A 19,367-nucleotide genomic window follows, 5' to 3' on the forward strand; every position below is an offset into this window, starting at 1 on the left:
AATAGTAATTTTAACCCCTGCGCTATCCAACGCTTTTCCTACTGTTGCACTATTTGGAGTGGGAATAGTAATTTTTACCCCTACGCTATCCAACGCTTTCCCTACTGTTGCACTCCATGGAGTGGGAATAGTAATATTAACCCCTATGCTATCCAACGCTTTCCCTACTGTTGCACTATTTGGAGTGGGAATAGTAATTTTTACCCCTACGCTATCCAACGCTTTCCCTACTGTTGCACTCTTTGGAGTTGGAATAGTAATTTTTACCCCTACACTATCCAACACTTTCTACACTGTTGCACCCACTGGAGTGGGAATAGTTATTTTTATCTCTACGCTATCCAACGCTTTCCCTACTGTTGCACTCACTGGAGTGGGAATAATCATTTTTAACCCTACGCTATCCAACGCTTTCCCTACTGTTGCACTCTCTGGAGTGGGAATAGTATTTTTTACACTTCTGCTATCGTACGGTAATAATATTGGATATTATTTCATTATATTATGTTACTATATATATATGTTTTAACAAATATGATTGTAAAAAAAATTCTTATAACTTTTATTAATTATTTAATTATTATAAGTTAATTTAAGTATTTTAAGTATATTTTAGTAATTAATTTTAACTATTATTTAATTTAACACTGTTTTTAATAAAGTCAATATTTTAATAAACTATATTTTTGTAAACGATATTTTGGACTCGATATTTTTGTACTTACCTGTTTGTAGATACAAACTCGATATTCTGTCTGTCGATATTTTGGCATCGATATGTTTGCTAGTCGATATTCTGTCCGTCGATATTATGTCAGTGATCCGTATGTTCCCTATGAAAAGTCCCATAATTTTCTTTAATGGAGGCTGTTAGGGAAATGAATGGGATATTTGCCAGAATCACTATGGTTGTCTTGTTTTTCTTTATTTTCTTTTTAAAGTTTTAATTTCAGCACCAAGCCAGTTAGATGGTGTATACTCTCCTTTAACAACAGTGTTTTTTGATTTTTTGGGAGTTTTATATAGCACAAACTTGACCCGAAAGTCTTAGGTATCAGAACGTTTTACATGAGCACCAGTTGCGTTACACAAGAGCACATTCATTTTTTGTTGTTGTTGGGCGCAGGGAGATTACGTGATTTGCCCAGAATCACAGGATGTTGAGCGTCGGTGCCCAGCCTCCAACCCGGTTCCCCGGGTTTGAAGTAGACCGCCCTAGCCGTCAGACCACATCCTGTCTCCAGGTGTTGTTGCCTGACAACAATATAGAACATTAACAGTATTTCATAAACCCCGACTCCCACCCTAGAAAATGCCATAATCCTTTCAAAACCTAGATACCTAGAGCCCCTTTATATGCCTCAAGGCACAACCATAACACTTGCCATTAATCCATACCCTAAACATAATGCTTATCCTTTCCCAAAGCATGTCTCTAACCCTAGACCTAATCTTGTGCATAACCCAACCTCGAGACTAACTCCACATTTTAACTAGCCAAGAGCCTCCAAACAATCTCAATGCCATCCTTAACCTCAACCTCAACCTTAACCTACAACGCTGAAATCGCTAATTACGAAATATAACAATTCTGATGTGTGACAGATTTTTATTATAATTCACATTAGGGGCATAAATCACAGAGTAAAGCACAATCTCACTAGTATAAACCATAATATGCCAACCAACCTCATAATCATAAACCACACTTTAGAGGTATAACACAGGGTGCATAAAACATACTACATGAATTAAATTTCCTAGCACCAAAATCACATTTAGCACATAAATCACATTAGGGCCTGGCACCCTATAAATCTAACTGTCCCCCTGGCCAACTGGCCATCCAAAAAGGGGGCTCAAATGCCCTATGTCCACAAAGTCAGGGCTGCTGCCTAGGTAGCGAAAGTAAAGGGTGCACCACTGCGCAAACCTAAACGTTGCAGCTGCCCAGTACTTGCTGGGCCGCTGGGAAACTGTGGGGCATAGGAGTGCATCTCACTCCTGACTTCCCAAGACCCCAAAAGAACTGTGCGCCTAAACGGTGCAGCTGGCACTAACTGCTGCGCAGCTGTAAGTGAGGGAAAGGCCTGGCACCTCTGGGCCACCGCTGTCCCTCTTAGGGACTCTCTCAAGAATTGCACACAAACTTTGCAGCTGCCTGCGCTGTTGCGGCGCAGCTGTGAGGAGGGAAAGGGGGCCCTGGCATCTCTGTGCCCTAGGGGCCCCATTGGGGTGCTGTAAATAAATGTGTCCCAACGTTGGAGCCACACAGGGCTCTGTACACAATAGGCAAAACGATGGAGCCACACAGGCTCTGTCATAAACTTGTCCCATGGAGCACACTGGCTCCTGAAATAACAAAGGCCCATGACTGGGGCAACCACAGGCCCCTCTGGCCCAGGAAACAACTCTGCCCATCATTGGAGCGGCCCACTGCACACACGGGCTGCTCTGACTCTGTGCCCCACGGGCACTACAATACCCAAGATCCGTCGCCCCCACGGAGCCCTCCTCACCGGCTCTGGTCGGGGGAGGCTCTTTCTTCGTGTGTGCTCCTCTTTGCCTGGTCCCCTCCCTGGGACCGGAACTTCACTGTGGAGCCTGGAGGCTCCGTCACTCCTCCCTTCACCCGGGCCCCCTCCTGGGACCCGGGTCTCCACAGGGATTCTTCTCCTGCTCCAGGCTCAGTCTCTCCAGCCGTGTGGGCAAGGCTCTCTCTCCACTCACAGGAGCCCCGCTCTTCCGACCACCATGGCTTCCTCTGGACTTCCATCAGGCCTCACGAGGCCACGCCCATGTCCCAACGAGGTTGCCTCGGGCTGCGGCAGTGATTCTTCGTTATCGGCAAAATGAGGGGTGGGCTCTCTCATAATTAAAAATATAAAGCGGGGTAGGCACCGCAATTATGAGCGAGGTGGGCACCGAGCAAATTTAAATAAAAATAAGCACGTCGGCCATGCGGGGTGGGCACTCGCATTGGAAATAAGGCAGTAAGCGGGGTGGGCACCCGTGCTGCAATGATGAATGCGGCAATGAGGGGTAGGCTCTCTCAATCTAAAGGGGCAAATTAAGATAAAGCGCTCAAAGGCGCTAAGGGTAAAGACACCCAGCCCCAAAGGGTAAATGGAGCAAAAGGTACCAGAAGTCCTGGAGGCATCAAGGGGGCAATGTAGGGCCCAGGGGCCAGCACACAGGGCCCTCCAGCAAGGAGGCAGCATTTTCTTTTGACTACGACTGTAGGGCAAGGGGAGAACGAGATACAACTGGTTCAGGAGCACTTTGTTTTGCTCAGCTCCTCTCTCTCTTTCACAAGACAAGCCAGGGACATCAGACGCACCACCGGAGGTGGAGCCAGCATTGTGGAGGGAAGGCATAGCCCTATTCAGGTCGCAGGTGCAATCTACATGCAGATCACCCCATTCACCACCGGGCAGACCCATCCTGGCTCCTGGAGCCACCCACATCATCCAGCACCTGTCAATCACAAGCCAGACATGCAATTCACTTCAGGCAGGCAGACACACTGCACACAGAAATGCCAACTAAAAGTGGCACTTCTCCACCAGTCACAATAAATCCGCGCACACCATTGCGCAGCATTTATTCTCACGAGTTCGCACATACCAAACTCGCCCCTGCACTCCTCTCATATCAGGAATTACCATGGACACACATATACCCCATGCATTCCTATGGGAGGGCAGGCCAGTCTCACCACACATACACAGAGAGCGCACGGACTTTACACTGGACCACAGTGCTAAAGTGCACAGAGGCCTAAAATCACCAATACCAGGTTACAGAAAAAGGCTAGGAGAACGCAAAAAAGTTTCGGGATGAACCTGCCAATAGGGCCAAGTCCAACACAACCCCCTTTCCAGCCAAAGAGCAGGGCAGACCAATCACTCCCTTGATGGGCTTCCCTGCTTTGGGCGATAGAACACGGACGCTGGCCCGCAACGGCTAGGAGAACGCAAAAAGTTTCGGAGTGAACCTGCCAAAAGGGCCAAGTCCAACACTCACTAATCGCACAACCTCCCCCTAATGAAGGGGCCTCTTTTTCTCATACTTTTTCTGGTTGAATGTAGATAAGCAATTGGCTTAGAGTCATTAGTGACTGTAAAAAAAAAGCGTGCACTGGAAAACCCAATACTGGTCTCCACATTTTGCTAATAGCCAGGAGAACTATATTAACAAAATGTCCTCTGATCTGTTCAATATCCTTATGTTTATTTGGACATATCCAGCATATGTACATTTAATCTAAGGACTACACCCAGACTGGTGCTGAAAGTATAGTAGTACAACTGCATCAACAGTAGTTTTAAATCCCTGATTCCATCATTTTTACAACTCTAAAGTCTGAATTTAATTTTCGCTTGAAAGTACACATCCCAACAAAGTTCCACACACACATGTGTTAGGGTCCCAGAAATGTGTTTATTTAAGATACATTGCATAGTCATTCCATACAAAATCTTAAATCTCTTGGAAAAGCCCTTTTTGGTTGGATATGATATTAAAAGAGAGCTCTTAAACTATTATTGTTTTTATGTGGTACTTGTGTATTGTTATTTACGTCCTCAGTTTCATCCTATTAATTCAAAATATTCTCTCAAAGTGGCAATGGATTCAACTTCCTTGAGTTTTACTGTTGGGTTGATGTTCATTGTGATACTCGTCAGGGTTTCCCAGACACCCTTCTCTTTAGTCACCAACATTGATAATGCCAGGGATGGGAACTGGACAGATATTTTAATGTATTCATTTTAATTAACCCCAGTCAAGCATGCATATGTGCATTATAGCATTTAGGGGCTTTCCCTGTGTTGTAGCAGAGATAATTTCTTTCGCCTTTTTGACATGCCCTGCAGACTTTTCCAGTGGCGACCAGGTCAACCAACTGTTCAATTTGTGCTCGTGGGATAAGAATTGAGAGACCTAAATGGGAAGGTAGTATACTTAGACGTTGGTAGCTGGTCTCTACCCCATTGGTTGTTTTTATACTGCTTCTTCACAGTCTTCAACTTTTGGAATTAAATGAATCATTGTATTCTTTCTATCATTATTCTCATCACCTTTGTTTTCTCCATGGTTCCACTACCAACTGTGGAGTGGAGTGGAGTCTCGACACAGTGGAACTTTAACTATGCGTCTTAGTCCACAGTGCCATTTGCAGGCTTCACCACTCTTCATGTCCCATTGAATCTTATCCCTAGTGTGTGAAGTGTATCCTGCATCTTGTCTTGCTTATGCTGAGTTTAACTCTGAAATATTACATTCCAATTGAGGCTCATCAGAATTGATATTTGGGACCTGGCGCTTTGAGAAGAGGAAGGCTATTTTGAGCTTTTCTCCTTTCAAATATGCATGGTCTATTGTGAAAGCCATGCATATGGCTTAATGTTCTGATTTGAAAGGAGTAGCTACAGAACTTGCTACCTCCCCGCCATACCCTGGTTGTTAGAAGCTCAGGGGTTCTGTCATAGTTGAATAGGTATCCACACATACGTTTCACTAACTTTCCAGAGTGCACAGATTAAAGAAATGTGGAATGCATGTATTTCAACTACACTAATTTCCCTCTGGAGAATGTGGGAGCCCCATTTACTCAACATCTTCAATGTATTCAGCCACAGTAATGCACTTGCTGTGCCATGTGCATTACTGTGAAAGTAAACCCTGGTCTTGTGCTCTCATAACCATAGTATGATATGTTTCAGCTGGAACCACAGAACAATTCAGACTCCATCACTTGCATTTTAGTGGTCCAGCCACATCCTGTGCAGGTAATAGCGGTGGGGCCTGGTTGGTATTCGACAGCCGACCACGAGGAACAATTAAATAAAAAAATAATTTGTCCTCGTCTGTCAAAATCCTCCCACCTGGCGGCCCCAACGCCCTCCGCTGTTACCTGCACAGGCCGCGATGTACTGGTCCTGGCACACTTTGTGCCGCTTCTCTTCCTGCTTCAATTCTCCGACTCTCCATATCACGCTTGATGAGAAGTTCCTGCTAAGGAACAGTGTACTGGTGAAGAAGACTAACACCCAGGGCTGCCACCAAGCTCATTCATAATGTTCAGAGAAGCACAAATCACCCAGAGCTAAAAAGTTCATTATTCACAGACTGCCTTGGACCATCAGCTCGCCTCACAGACCTGTACAAACAGCTGAGATGGATTCCAAGGGAACCAATTCTGTAATTCACATTCTGTAAGAACCTTGAATGAAAACTTTGGAAACAAGAAAGGGCCATACACGAGGAAAAGTAATTTGTGATTTTGCACATGTTGTGCTCAAGGTGCACAAAATGAATTTGTTTATGAAAATAAAAGTCCTTAGTAAGGTCCTCTGAAAGCACCCTTGTAAGCTTTCCCTCCTGCCGTTATTATCCTACAATTTTCTTTTGAACTGTGAGAACATCATCTTGTGCTCTGTCAAGTAGAACACCAAGCTATATTTCACTTTACTGCGGATAAATAACAGAAACGAAGCAGCATCGTTGCTGTCACGGGGGACCCGCACAGCGGGGCATGAGTTAGCTGAGTTAGGGGGCTCAGCTTTGAAAAGCTTCCATAGGGAACCTTCAGGCGCAGAAATCTAGTTCTACAAATGTCCTTTTTTGCCATTTTCCCTCCACAAAGGCTGCTCAAAAGTAATTATAGCTTCAGTGACTTTGTATCACGGTTAATATTTTGTTCTAGATCTTACCCTGCTAATGTCTATGCGGCTTATGCAATGTAATTGACTAAATAATAACGTTTCAAGTTTAATCGTCTTTATTGAACATTAATGAACTCATTTTTCCTCGTTTCCTCGGAATGATAATTAGAACGACCATGCTGTACTCTTTTAGGCATTTCAAGCATTGACTATTGCACAAGATTAATATTAAGTTATTCTAGTTCATTAGACCTCTTGTAAAGGAGATCTGTTTTAAAGTATAATTATCTTTTTAACAGGGACATTCTGCTGAAATTATCTCGTTGTCCTTTAACACCACCGGAGAACGGGTGATTACAGGCTCTTTCGATCACACGGTGTCGGTGTGGGACGTGACCACTGGCAGGTAACAGCACGCTTTGAAGTCCATTTAACTCAGGATGTGTGATGAAAAAACACAGGCGGATTGTTCCTATGGTATATTGTGTAAAGTAACATAACTGCACCCTGTGAACTGTAGACCAGAAATTGGGAGCGTTGTTGCACGGCGAAGAGTTGCACAGCAGATGGTAAAGCAGCTAAAATGAACAAATGAAGTCATGTTGTGCACATGGGTTGCCATGTTCTTGTGTTCTGCTAGGTGCTGAGTTTTTCAAATTATTCTAATTTTTTCATGTCTATTTTTTGCTTCCAAATATGATGAAGTAACTTCTGAAGATAAATGAAATTAGGAGAATTTATTTTTACAATTTTTTCGACACTTTTTTATTATGAAAAATGTAGGTGAGCACACTTCATTATTTTATGTTGTTAATGATGGTAATCGGTAAATATCCTGCTGAAAACCATAAAATTGTGCATCTGTCTCTTACCCTTCCTCATCCAACACATTGCTAAGTGCTGCGTCCCATAACACGATAACCACACCTCAGTGGTGATCACGTACAACATGAAAACCCTTCTCACATAGGGTCAAAACTCAAACAACATTCTTCAGCTACACACCTCATATGGTGTAGAATGCTATTCATGTAGGCAAGCACTTCAGCACTTCACATAGTGGTAGTAAGTGCTATATAAATGCTGCAATGCAATACAATACAATAAGGGTCATAGGTGTCCATGAACCATGTGCTAAGATTAGGTCCGGTGACTTAACTCTCTAATCAGAAGAATCTATCCAATGTACTAGGCATGGTCGTCAGTTAGTAACAGCCAGGGGCAGTGGCTGTTGTTCAAGGCTTGCCTGTGGGTATCTGGGCCACTGTCTTGCCACCTATGGTCTCCTAGCATGATAGTAATATGGAGGAAAAGAAAGTCAACTGGGCTATAAGAAGCCATGTTTACTGTAGGTTAGACTCATCTCCCTATACAGTAAGTGGAATGCAGTTAAGGGCCTTAGATACAAACAATAGATTACCTCTTTGTTGTAAAAGGGAAGTAACAATGTGTGTTATCTCATTCATGCTACACCTGGCATTTTAGTGAATCAATGTGACATACCCTCGTCAGTGGCATAACAATAATTGAGGGGGCCCCCCTGCAAGGTACGTGGGAGGGCCCTCTCCGGACTCTATCAGGAGCTCTCATGCCACAGTGATGTGATGAGGGGGCCCCCTGGTGCTTGGGGACTTGGGGACCCCCTGCGCACTGCGGGTGCTGCGGAGGCTTGTGTTACGCCCCTGACCCTGGTTGGAACTTCCCAATGCCCCGCTTGAGAATGAAAGGCATCCTTGTATGGTGATTTTTGTAGTGAGGATTGAGTGACTCAAGTGCTGGAGCTCTCCAGAAGATTGATGTGGACTTTATTTTCTAAGACAGTTTGTTCAGAAATTCAGAAAACATAAGTTGACCTTTTTGACTCTATTAAGCAATACTTGAAATAAAAAAAAAACCTGGGTTGATTTAAAGTGCCAAGGTCAGGACAAGTTCAGGAAACCTTCAAACTTGCTCTTAGAATTATTTGGGGTTGTTGAGTTGTCCACCTGTAAAGGCCAAAGAAAGGTTAATGGCTGACTATAAATAGGAGCAATCAGAATACTGAAGCACACCCAGTTTTTTGTTTTACTAATTGGCTTCCTTTTAATTTTATCCAGTTTGGCGTGCATCACCCGTTAGGTGTTCCGTTCCATTGTCACGCATTCCATTTTATCTTGAAAATAGATGTCCCACACTTTGCAGTTCATTTCGAGTTGCAAAGCTGTATGTACTTAGTGTCACTAATGATTCACTTTCACCATAGTTTTTCAACATTTATCCAAGTTTATTGTCATGATTTATCCAAGTTTCATTGTCACGCCAGGGCCAAGTAATTCATATGAACTTATGCGTATAATTACTTCATGATTGCCCATCCAGGCCTAAACATGCGCAATGCTCTGAATCTCAAGTCCTCCACATTATACCAGAATTACGTCACACCCAATGCATTTCGGTAAAACCTTTGTCAGGGGTATCTATAATATTAAAATATACATGTATGAATCACTTACTTTTTTTTTTTAAAACCCAAACATCATGACTACATAATATGTGCAATGTGACTTTGTGACTTTAACTAAACCCATTGTATCTCAACTCATCGTCAATGCCCCATGACACTCGTAATAATCTTGATTTGACCAAACATGATTAATAAAATCACCCTCTTCTACTAAATCATCAAAAGAATCCTCTCAGTGACTATCAAAACCACAAACATCCTCCCTACTACAGCCTCCCTTATCACGTAACTTTTACTCAATCCCGATGTGACCCACCATCTTCTTTTATCTTTTTTTATACATAAGCCATCCGGCTCTTCTTCCCCTAACAAAACTTTCTCCTCCTAGGTCACCCCCATTCATACCTGGTGTAAAGCTGCCGCATAGCGTCCTCCATATCAAACCTCCATTTCCCTCGTCTACCTGCCCTTCACTCCATTTAAAAGTACGTAACCCTCCCTCCTCTGCCTCATTGGTGTATTTAATCACGTGTCTACTATATTCTGTTCACCTCCCACTGTTCCTTAACGAAACATCACCTGGTTAAAGCCGTATCAGCAGAAAAAATATAAACCGTGCATCGTAAACATTTCCCCTCCCCACATAAGTATATGTCCTTGTAATACTGTCATAATCTAATGTCCCATTTGTTGCATGAAAAAAGTGACTCGTGCATGATCCAGCAATCCTCAGTATTGATGGCTTAATGAGATGATTCTTGGCGTGACCTTGATGTTATCCTTTTAAGCCTAACAGTTTTATTCGCGGGGTGCTAACAGGTTGGAACGGTGGTAAATTTACAGCAATCAGAATACTGAAGCACACCCAGTTTTTTGTTTTAGTAAACAGGGAGATCGATTTTAAGGCTCTATCCTGCACCGATATGTTAGTGCTGCAGCCTGAGGGTGGAATCATGAACTTTGTTGAAGTGCTTTTTTTAATATAATTTATTTTCTCCCTTTTTTTAAAAGGAAGATGCAGACGTTGATAGGACATCGAGGCGAGATCAGCAGTGCTCAGTTCAATTGGGATTGTTCGCTTATTGCTACCGGGTCAATGGACAAAACCTGCATGGTAAGAGACAGTGCTTAATGTGTAAAAAAATAAGTTCTAGGACCCAAAGGTTTGCACAGAAAACCACGTCTGTCATTATCGAAACGTCCGGGTACTAATTATCAAGGCTACATAGACCTGCTTCCACTTCAGTCCTCGTTAATCCTTCACAAGACACTCTCTGCCTCTTTATCTCACTCTTGCAGATTTCTTTTCAACCTTGATTTTTCCCTTTGTAACTATTGTTACGTTTTTCTCTTCCTCCTAGTTTCCCATTTTGTGTTTTTCTCTCTTGCACTGGGTCAAAGTCTGATGAGGAAAAATAAGTGTTGGTTCCAAAGCATGAGTGCTGGTAGGCCTGACCTGCAACCAGTGTCTCAAGCTAGGCACTGGTAAGAGGGCAATATCTTTAGAATGTTTTCTGAGAGCACTTTTGTCATCCTCCCAGTTACAAATGTTTAATTTCATGGAGCATATTGGTAATTGGAAGTTATTCTATGATATTCCATTACTCAAAGATATACCATAATAACTGTAGTGTTCAAACACTTAGCCGTTTACAGCAAGCTTTGAGGTAACCATAAGTTAATTTTCTTTGAGCTCACAGCATGGATGAAAAAGGTAAACATTTGACAAGAATAAAAATTATAAGGATATGGTTCAGCCACAGGATAATCATTAATGGTTTGATATGAGATGCCATTCCTTGTTTCTGAATTTTATTTTTAATATGTTTGAAAGCATAGTAGAAGGCATAGAGAACCAGCAAATATAATGATTCGTCAAACAAATAGAGAAGAGGCTAAAAGATGAGTGAACGGAATGATTATAGTCATCATCTAAAAGTGACATGGCACATTAGAGCTGCTTGATGTAGTGCAATGCTTATTGTTCTATTGCAATGTGCAGGGGAGCGACGTTTAATGTTTAAATAATTGATTCATCATAAACATATGTAAACTATCTTGATAGTTTCATTCACTTTCACTGACATTGGAATGGTTATTGTTTTTTAAGACATCTTTTATTGCTTATGTCTTGATGTAAATAATAGGGAGTTGTTTGTTTTTATAATTTTGTTGTCTCAAATTTGGGACTAAAACAATAAAGGATTTTGTCTGTCTGGCACATTAGAGCGTTTATAGATAAACAATGAGAGAGAAGACTGCAAATCCCAGTCAAGTTAGAATTTATGCATCTCAGTCATAGCTAAAATATAATAACAGGAGCCTGGTTGTTGGTCATTGTATACTTAATTTTTCGGTGCTCAGTGTTTTCTCACATTTGTTGGGGGTTTCTCTAGCACAAATCTACTTTAGTTTGAGAAATGAACTTTTCTTGAACTGGTTTCATTGTCATAATTCATTATATTGTGCACACGTGTGCAATCACTTTCCTGGATTTTTACCGTCCTGGCATACATTGAACTAACCCTTATTTCTTTGGCCAGAGGCTTCCGGCTTATTGACAGGGTTGAGATCCTCTATGATGGTTGTCTCATGAATGGATTTTATGCCACAGCTGGCTTGTGAACTGCACTGGTGTTTCCTCATGAGCCTGATTGGTTTGTGTACTTTGTTTGCTCATGGGCTTTGTCGGAAAGGTTGGCAGTTAGTACTTATATGGGATGGTCTGAGTAAACTGAGACATGTTTTAAGCTTTCAAAGGAGAATCTATGTTTTTTGTATGGGAGGCAGCGTTTTTGTGATCTTTCACTTCCTCGGTATTAGCTAGTGCTTCTTGTTTCTTTGATTCACTGATATTGAGAATTCTTTTTCATTCCCCACAGAGCGACCTTGATTTTAGTTTATTAACTTGGTTGCCTGCTCCATTGTTCTGTTGCTGCAATTTTTGCGTATGTATACTCATAAGGTTTTGTGATCTAGGATTTCCTCATATCTTGTGGCTTTACCAGAGGTTCTTCTCCTTTCAACCCCACTGTTGGACTGACTGCATGCATCATCATCAAAATAACTTTATTCAGTCTAATTAGACCATAAACATGCATAGTAACATCATACCATAAAACTAAATGTATCCGAATACATAAAATGATTAATAAAAAAAGCAGAGTATGGGTTAGTACTATTTCTAGCTGGTTCACCGCTACATTCATGACCTATACATGATTAAGACTTAGAATTAACATGTTCTACACATTGAGCAAGTATATAGACCATACAAACAAATCAGGGTCAAAACAGGACATACTTAATAGGACCCCACACCAAAATGGTGCAAAACAATGGTTCACACTTAAATACATGAACTTGAGATCCAACCAACAGATCGTTCCTAAGTCATATATGGTTAAAAACAACCATGCATATTGTGCAAAATAGGCAAATGTATGAGCCATCCAAACTGTTGAAGGCCAGGGCGGCATATGCTTGTTAAAACCTCTTAAAATAGTAATGAGAAAGCAGCAGATTACAATACAGTGCATTACATTCAGAAGCAGCTGGACCAACAGGTCAAATACACATGCATTGCAATAAATATAAAGATAGAAAAAACAACCAAACTGTTCAGGACCAGAGCTGTGTATATACTTGTGAAAACCTCCTAAATTAATAATAAGAGAGCAGCAGATCACAATGAAGTGCATCACTTTTAGAGCTGGTTGACCCAGGAGCTAAAAGTGCATAACGTATGAGAGATCAAACCGCTCCTAGTCCTGTGTCATACACCTTCTGCAGCCTCTGAGGTGAGTACAGGAAGCAAGTGACATCACCGGTGACATGCACATCTGGAAGTAACTGAAGATATACAAGAGCGCGCTTAACTTGGGCAAAATTCAAGGATTTCAACAGTGGTAATAGAATTGTCCTGCGAGGAGCATCATAAAAGCCACAGAAAAATAAAAAGTGCATAAGATCCTGAGCAGAGAAATAGTCACATGTGCAGGGACTCAACTTCGCTTTCTGGTTACTGAGCTTTGGACCACCCAGCAACAAATGAAATTGATTAAACCGGTATCTTGTGAGTAGAAACTGATAATGACAGTTGGGCACCTTTTGAAATGGGGTCTCTAGTTGGCAGTGGTTTGCACCCTGTCCAAGAAAAACCCTCACTGTAGTCAGGGTAAGGGAGTCCCACAGCTAAGATAACCCCTGCTTACCCCCTTGGTAGCTTGGTATGAGCAGCCAGGCTTATCTCAGAGGCAACGTGTAAAGAATTTGTACATACACACACACACACACACACAGTAACACAGTTAAAACACTACAAAGTGAGTTCACACCAGCTTAGAAGAATAGCTAATATTTTTTGGAATAAAACAAGACCGTAATGACAAAACTCCAACATACACAAGCGAAGATATCTCTTTTAAAAGACTAAGCAAGTGTAGTCCATAGAAATCAATGGATGCATTAGTTTAAGCACAAAGTACCTTAGATTCGTAAAAAATCAAACAATGTACAAAGCGCAGCAGAGGTGTGGTGCCGTAAAAGCTACGCAATGCGTCTGTTCCTTACTAAACAGTAGAGGTGATGCGCCGGTTCTTTACTGGCAAGGGAGATAATGCGTCGGTTCCTAATGGTAGGGTAGGGAATTTGTTGGTCTGTGGATACGCTGCCTCGGTTCCTTACTGTCGTGTGGTGTAAATGAAGAATCGGTGCCCAGAGACGATGCCCCAAAATCCAGACATGCTGCATCAATGTGGCAGCGGTGATGCATGCTCTGCCTAGAATTTGCAGCCGGGAGGCAGGCGCTGCATTGATGCTTCATCCGTGAGCAGGTGCTGCATCGGAGCGGCTGCCACAGACATCGGTGACATGGAACTCGCGCTTAGGTGATTTTTCTGATGCACTGCAGCAACGAACTGGGGCCAGCTGTGAAAGTTGTGGTCGATGCTTCCAATGGGAACCAACTTCAGTGCAGGTAGTGGCGATGCGGCAATCTTTTACAGCGATGTGCCGAGTAAACAGGTGCTGGGAGTCGATGTTTAGATTTTCTTCTTCGATTACCTGGTTACACTTCCAGGGGCCCAAGAACTGGATTTGGCACCACTTTGAAAGTCAGGACTCTCAGCAGAAGAGCCCAGACACTGGTAGGTGAAGTCTTTGATGGCCCAGACTTCTTAACTGGAGGCAAGCACACACAAACCCTTTGGAACCTTGGAAGCAGGATAGAGAAAGCAAAGTTCAGTCCTTTCACTCCCAGGACAGAAGCAGCAAGGAGCAGGTCAGCACAACAAAGCAACATGCAGAGTGGCTGTTCCGGCTACAGCATCCAGCTCTTCTTTTTGGCAGGATGTCCTCAGTCCAGTGTTCTGATTTTGGGGTGTCAGAGGTCCAATACTTACCCCCTTTTTGCCTTTGAATTAGCCAAATTTAAATGGAAGTCTTTGTAGTGCACAAGACCCTGCCTTTCCCTGACGTGGCTCCAGACACACTACGGGGGTGAGGGAGGGGGGTGGGGAGGGGGTTCGAGACAGCTTTGTGTGAGAACAGGCACAGCCCTATTCAGGTGTCTGTGACAACTCCTCCCACCACTGTAGCTCAAGAATGCCCATCAACATGGTGATGGCACATCAGGATATGCAATGCACACATCAGCACTGTGTGGGACTGTCTAGAGTGGATGCACCAGTGTCCAACTGTCACCCAATCCAGACATGTATTCTACAGACAGGCAGGGGCACAGAATGGTTAAGCAAGAAAATACCCACTTTCTAAAAGTGACATTTTCAAACATGCAATTTAAAAACCAACTTCACCAAAATATATATTTTTTAAATTGTGAGTTCAGAGACCCCAAACTCAAAAATCTCTATCTGCTCCCAATGGTAAACAACACTTAAAAGATAGTTTAAGGCAATCCCCGTGTTACCTTATGGGAGAGATAGTCCTTGCAAAAGTGACAAACAAAATTAGCAGTATTTCATTATTAGAGCATGTAAAACACAACAGTTCTTGTCCTACCTTTTAAATGCATTGCACCCTGCCCATGGGGCTACCTTGGGCCTACCTTAGAGGTCCCTTACATGAAATAGAACGGAAGGTTTGGACCTAACAAGTGAGTGCACTTGCCAGGTCGAAATGGCAGTATAAAACTGCACTCACAGACACTGCAGGGGCAGGTCTGAGATATGTTTGCAGGGCTACTCATGTAGGTGGCACAATCAGTGCTGCAGGCCCAATAGTAGCATTTGATTTTCAGGCCCTGGGCACCTCTGGTGTACTTTACTTGAGACTTACTAGTAAATAAAAATAAACCAATCGCCAATGCAATTTAGACAGAGAGCATATGCACTTTAGCACTAGTTAGCAGTGGTAAAGTTGCCAGAGTTCCAAAGTCAACAAAAGACTGTGAGAGAAGTAGAAGTAAGAAGGCAAAAAGTGTAGGGATATCCTTGCAGAAAGGGCTAGATACAACACAACCCCCTTCCACCCTAAGGCAGAGTAGACTAAGGAATGCCTTGATGGACTTCCCTGCTGTATTGGGGTTACACGACTAGCTGCAGCTACCAGTTGGTCTTTGTGGATTTCTTCCAGACATTAAGACAAAGGGAAGATAGGTGTTGGCAGAATTGGCTTTTCTTACTTAACAAGGGGTAGAAGCTGTCACCTACCACACTTTTACATCACAAAGACCCTGCCTGGACACACTCACAAAGGGTTATTGACTGGTGTTTTGTGTCCCCAGACATGCTGGGTCCAGGGCAGGGAGGAAGGGGATGCCTGACACCGCCAGGGGGGTCGAAACCTCCATGAATTTTCGCCTACTTCAAAGTGGGCACCAGGTATAAAAAATGGACCCTGTGACCCAACTCCTAAATCCACCTCTGTACTTTTTGAAGACTCCGAAGGACTGCTGTGCTGCTCAGCGAAAAGGGCTGCTACCTGTTGCCCGGCTGCCTGAGTGAAGGCATGGACCTGCATCTTGAACGCAGGACCACCAGAGGAACTTCAACTGCAGATTGGCTTGGCTCCTGATCCGATGTCTTTGTGACAGAACAGGCTTCAAATACCTTGAACAAGCAACTGGAATCAGTCTGCTGTGATGCATGTCCCTCAAGTGCTCAAGTGGTGCCATCCCAGTCATGGACCCTTGGAAGTGGATCTGAAGGTGCTCTGCCAGCCCTGCTGTTGTCCTGTGGGCTGAACCAATGAAGCATGACCCATCCTCTCACAACACTGCTTGAGAACTGCTGCTGTGCGACGCATCTCCGATTCACATTGCAGACTGCAATCTCCTCGCAACCGCTTCTGTGCGACTCATACTCAACACAGGACTTCGCATCGCAAACTCCTCATCAATGGCATCCGTCACGGCGACCCAGGCCTTCGCATTGCACCTCACAGTCCCCTCGGAAGTGCCGCTTTGCGATGCATCTTCCAAAATGGATCCTGCAACGCTTTGCAAACAGAATTTATGGTACTCTTGTTCAGCGTGCCTAACTGGGTCCCTGTATCCAGCCTGTGTTCCATCGCGGTTGGCCTGAACTTGGGACTTTGTCCCGTTCCGGCACGACCAGATAACCGCAGTTGGTGATTTTGACTTTCTAGACATTATTTTTACTTAAAATATTGAAATTGCATATCTCAGGTTCTACTGATTGGACTGTTGTCAATCTGATCTCAATTGATTGATCACATTTGACTCCATTTTACCAAATTTGTGTGAAATTGTTCTTGTGTTGTGTTTTCACTTTGTTACTGTTTGAAGTTTGTGTAAATAATTTACGCATTGCCTTTAACTTAAGCCTGAATGCCTTGTGTCAAGCTATCAGAGGGTTAGTCAAAGGTTAATTTAGCATTTGCTTGTGTTTCACCCTGACAGAGAATGTGGTTGCTGATTGAGTAAGGTGCCACCCCTTTCAAAAAGTGACCCAATTTCCAACAGACCGTAATACCAGCATGGTTGTCTCTCCAGATTCTATCTGGATCTCTGTTGTGGTACTCTCAATCATTTTAAAGGTACTTGTGTGCAGTTTTTACTTCATGGAAGGCAATGGGTGAGTATCTGTCTACCAGAGGACATTCCCATCTGTGTTAAATCTGTATTTAGTTGATATTCAGTTTCCTCTCTGGCTGCTGTTACTGACACATCTTTCCCTATGATTTACTCTTGTGATCCTGCCTGTGGCAGGACATGAGCCAAGACTTTGCCCATATATCTGTCCATGCCTGAACTTTCTATGGTATTCTGAGGTTCTGAGGTTGTTTTAACTGGAAAGCTGCTTGATTCAGATGCAAAGTCTCATAGTAATAAAGCAGAGGCTTCTTACCTAACTCCTTCGCTGATGGGCTCTCTGCTTTCGCTGGACTTGGCATGCTAGTTCATGACACAGTTACATGATAGGAATGGGCCAGTGCCATCCGTCATTATGCCCCTCTAATAACACATGCTGTTCTCATTTCTAATGAGTGTGTGATGTGCCCAGAGTCACCATTAACAGCATTTCAACCTTCGTTGCCAACTGGGCAAATCACTTAATCTCAATATTCTGACTATGTGTAATGTAATCTGGTGCTCATATAAGGCGCTCCAATGCCCTTGGGTCAAGTTAAAGCTATATAAAACTAAAAACAAAAAAATCTTATTAGCTGCCAATCATTTGGCAGTTTATAAACACTGATGTATTTGGCAGTGAAGATGTTCTGCAGCTTTAGCTGTCACAATTTTGTCCGCTTATTTTAAATGACACGGGGAGCTCACCAAGGCATTCACTGTCTGAAAACTTGCTGATGGGGGTAGAGAGGTTGACAACACGTCTCCTCGGGCTGGGACATGGATCTGACCATAGTGCTACTTTAGCCACACTTCCATTACATGGATACCGGCATGGAGCTGCTGCCTTCTGCTGGTGCTCTTGCCCTGCTAAGATACCCACTGTGGCCTGCTCAACCCATGCCCGCATGGCCAGTAGCGGGCAACGGGTGTTTTCCCGGTGGGACGCAAGGATGGGGGACGGTTTTGGACTGGTGGGGGCCGTTTTTGTTACCTGGGGCTGGTTTTTCAGCAGTGCTGCAATATCGCCCCCCTGTAACAAAAGCGCAGCACAGTTATTCCCAGCAGCCCCCTGCTGGGGCCGGTCCGACGTAATTGCCAGAGCTGATTTGCGTTCTCAGTCCGACCCTGGCTCAGCCTGCACTTATTCTCGATTTATTTCATTGGCTCTCCCCCAGTCCATACTTGTAGCTCTTCATATTTTGCCTTATCTAGTCCGAAACGAATCATTAGAGTTCTGGATTGCATAAGCGTGGGGAGACGGGGAGGTAGATAATGACGATAAATATGCTGTGCAGTGAGAGCACAGTGTGTTAACAGATTAAAAATAGGTAAAGCATTATACCGCATCTTGTGGAGCTGAGCACTGGGTGATAGTGCTGGTCTGTGCATTCTCTTGTACTCTACAGACATGGCTAGGGAGGCTTATCTGCATGGTTCTAGTCCACCACGTCGCCAGTTCGATTCTCTCTCCTTTTAGGTTTTCTTCCACCCGCCTCCACCCTCCGTAGGTGGCCACACGCTACTAGGCACAAAACTGATAATTTGCTAACTCCTCATAGGCCTTGGATCTTAAAAATGTTCTGCTCTCTGATTCCTAAGCTGTTAACTCGCATTGGTGCCAGAAGGCTAAAAGAATCCCCTATCAACCTCGGTCGATAGCAACTCTAAAGGTTCCAGATGGTGAACAGTCACGATTGATGATGTCTAAAATAAAAAAACAATGTACTATCAAAATAAAAGTACCGGAAATCAGGAGAGAACTTTAATATATCACTGCATGCGGTGCGTTTTAAGGATGACATTTTTCTGGAAATTTGAGTCATTGGGAAATAATCCCCTCAGATTTGTGCGAACAGGACCTAATTTCCTCAATTTCATATTTGTAACTGAACTTTGTCAAGCTGGTGCATCCTTTAGTGTACATGCAGCACAAGCCATATAGCTCTCTGTCAGATTTCCATCAGACATTCTTTGATAATGTCCAAAATCCTTGCTTTCATTAATGGGGTCTGAAAGATGCTTTCAGTGCTGTTGATGGAATGCTTGGTATAAGGATTTATTAAGGAGACTAGCTAGTATTCCATATTGCTTTGCCATATTCAATTCCCTCTTTGTTGTTTTTTTCTCCATCATCGACTGGCCTTCAGTTCTCCTTGCCAAAGGCTTTCTCAGGTCTGTCCCATTATGATGAATCTCTTGG

The 19,367-nt window shown here is 43.3% G+C and overlaps 1 protein-coding gene across 1 annotated transcript in view; it reads left to right on the forward strand.

Moving 5' to 3' along the window:
• DAW1 (dynein assembly factor with WD repeats 1) overlaps positions 1-19,367 on the forward strand; it is a 192,097-nt gene that overhangs the window by 122,550 nt on the left and 50,180 nt on the right. The window contains exons 8-9 of the mRNA XM_078665688.1: positions 6,968-7,074; positions 10,123-10,225. Coding sequence (XP_078521814.1) covers positions 6,968-7,074; positions 10,123-10,225 — 210 coding nt within the window. The remainder of the gene's footprint in view (positions 1-6,967; positions 7,075-10,122; positions 10,226-19,367) is intronic.

Source organism: Lissotriton helveticus, chromosome 11 (genome assembly GCF_964261635.1).
Source record: "Lissotriton helveticus chromosome 11, aLisHel1.1, whole genome shotgun sequence".
Lineage (NCBI taxonomy): Eukaryota > Metazoa > Chordata > Amphibia > Caudata > Salamandridae > Lissotriton > Lissotriton helveticus.